Consider the following 1,711-nt stretch of genomic DNA (forward strand, 5'->3'; position numbering starts at 1 on the left):
GATCCCGTGGGATCCAGGAGTACTGCACAGCCTGGGGATCATGGGGCAGGGATCCCGTGGGATCCAGGAGCTCTGCACAGCCTGGGGATCATGGGACAGGGATCCTGTGGGACCCAGGAGCCCTGCACAGCCTGGGGATCATGGGGCAGGGATCCCTCTGTCCTGTGGGATCCAGAAGCCCTGCACAGCCTGGGCACCCTCCTCCTTTTCCTCTGCCTTGACAAGCCAGGATCAGGGAGTTTGGGAACCTTTGGCAGAGCTGTCAGGAGCTGGGAAGAGCCTCCCTGCCCCAGGCTGTGCCTGGCAGCTCCCTCCCCTGCCTGCTCTGCAGGTCACCTTGTCCCAAGCTCTGGACACACAGCTCCTCTCCCTGTGCTCCCCAGAGTCCTCTGGAGCCTGGTTTGGGTGAGGAACAGCTGAAGTGGCAGCTCTGGGAGCCTGCCCAGGGAGTTCCCACAAGCTGCCAGCTCTCCTGTGGCTCTCCCTGGGACGGGAGGAGGTGCCTGAGGAAGAGGGAGATGGGAGAGGCCAGTCTGGACTCACCTGGAAGCAGGTGTTGCCTCCCAGCCCATCCCATGTGCAGCCTCCCTGTCCCCTTGGGGTGCTCTTTTCACTGTAGACTCCCCAAACCCTCTGTGACAGCAGCTCAAGTTCCTGTCCGGGTCGTTCCCTCCCTCCTGCTGCCCTTGGATGTGTCACCCCAAACCAGGGAGGCTGTACCTTGAGCCACACCCCAAATCCTACAGCCCCTTGTGCTGGGTCAGGCTTGGGAATACAGTCAGACATGTTTTACTGCACCAGAGGGAGCAGCCTCCTGGGAAGTTGGTACCCTGCGGTTCCCATCTTCTTCCCAACCAGGGTGGAGACAGATCTTTTGGAGAGGAATTCAGGGAAAGCCCTTCTGGTCCTGAACTCCTGGAGCTCATAATCCCTTTCTCTGGGTTTGGGGCCTCTTAGTGGCCACCTCAGAGAGACGTGGAGCCCAGGCTGCTTCTGCCTGACCTCTCTTCTCCTCTCCTCCTGCAGGGACCTGCTGTCCCCAGACTCCCTCCTCAACTGCCTCTACCCAGGAGACCACGGGAGGAAAACCCCCAACCCGGCCAACCAGTTCCAGTTTGACAAAGTGGGGTGAGTGGGGGTGGTTGGGCTGAGTACCCCGCTCCCAGCATGGCACATGCCTCCCTGGCCTCTCAGGGAGGCTTTGGAAGGGGTGGGACAGGGTGAGGGGATGCTCTGGGGGTGACATGACCCTTCCTTGTTGTCCCCCACAGCATCGTGACCTTGAGCGATTACGTGACAGAGCTGGGGCACCCCTACGTGTGGGTGCAGAAGCTGGGAGGCCTGCACTTCCCCAAGGACCAGCCTCAGGCATGGCACACCCCCTCCCCTGTCCCCCACAGCAGCTTTGGGGACGCTCTGGGGACACTCGTGTCCTGTCCTGTCCCCTCAGAGCTGCTCCCAACCCACGGCGTGCCCATGGCTGGGACGGGCTGGGCTGGGCTGGGTCTGTGTGTGGGGCACAGAGGGGATGGTCTAAGCCCTGTAAGGGACACTGAGCCACCCAGCTGGTGGCTCCTGGGCTGCGGGGTGCCAGTGACAGTGCCACCCCTCCTGCCCACAGCACATGGTCACTGCCAGTGACAGTGCCACCCCTCCTGCCCACAGCACATGGTCACTGCAGATAATTCCCTGAGTGCCAGTGACAGTGCCA

At 62.0% G+C, this 1,711-nt stretch overlaps 1 protein-coding gene across 1 annotated transcript in view; it reads left to right on the top strand.

Moving 5' to 3' along the window:
- THOC5 (THO complex 5) overlaps nt 1-1,711 on the top strand; it is an 18,004-nt gene that overhangs the window by 14,126 nt on the left and 2,167 nt on the right. Inside the window, exons 13-15 of the mRNA XM_017837448.1 lie at nt 1,027-1,128; nt 1,272-1,368; nt 1,666-1,707. Coding sequence (XP_017692937.1) covers nt 1,027-1,128; nt 1,272-1,368; nt 1,666-1,707 — 241 coding nt within the window. The remainder of the gene's footprint in view (nt 1-1,026; nt 1,129-1,271; nt 1,369-1,665; nt 1,708-1,711) is intronic.

Source organism: Lepidothrix coronata, unplaced genomic scaffold, assembly GCF_001604755.1.
Source record: "Lepidothrix coronata isolate B3197 unplaced genomic scaffold, Lepidothrix_coronata-1.0 Scaffold305, whole genome shotgun sequence".
Lineage (NCBI taxonomy): Eukaryota > Metazoa > Chordata > Aves > Passeriformes > Pipridae > Lepidothrix > Lepidothrix coronata.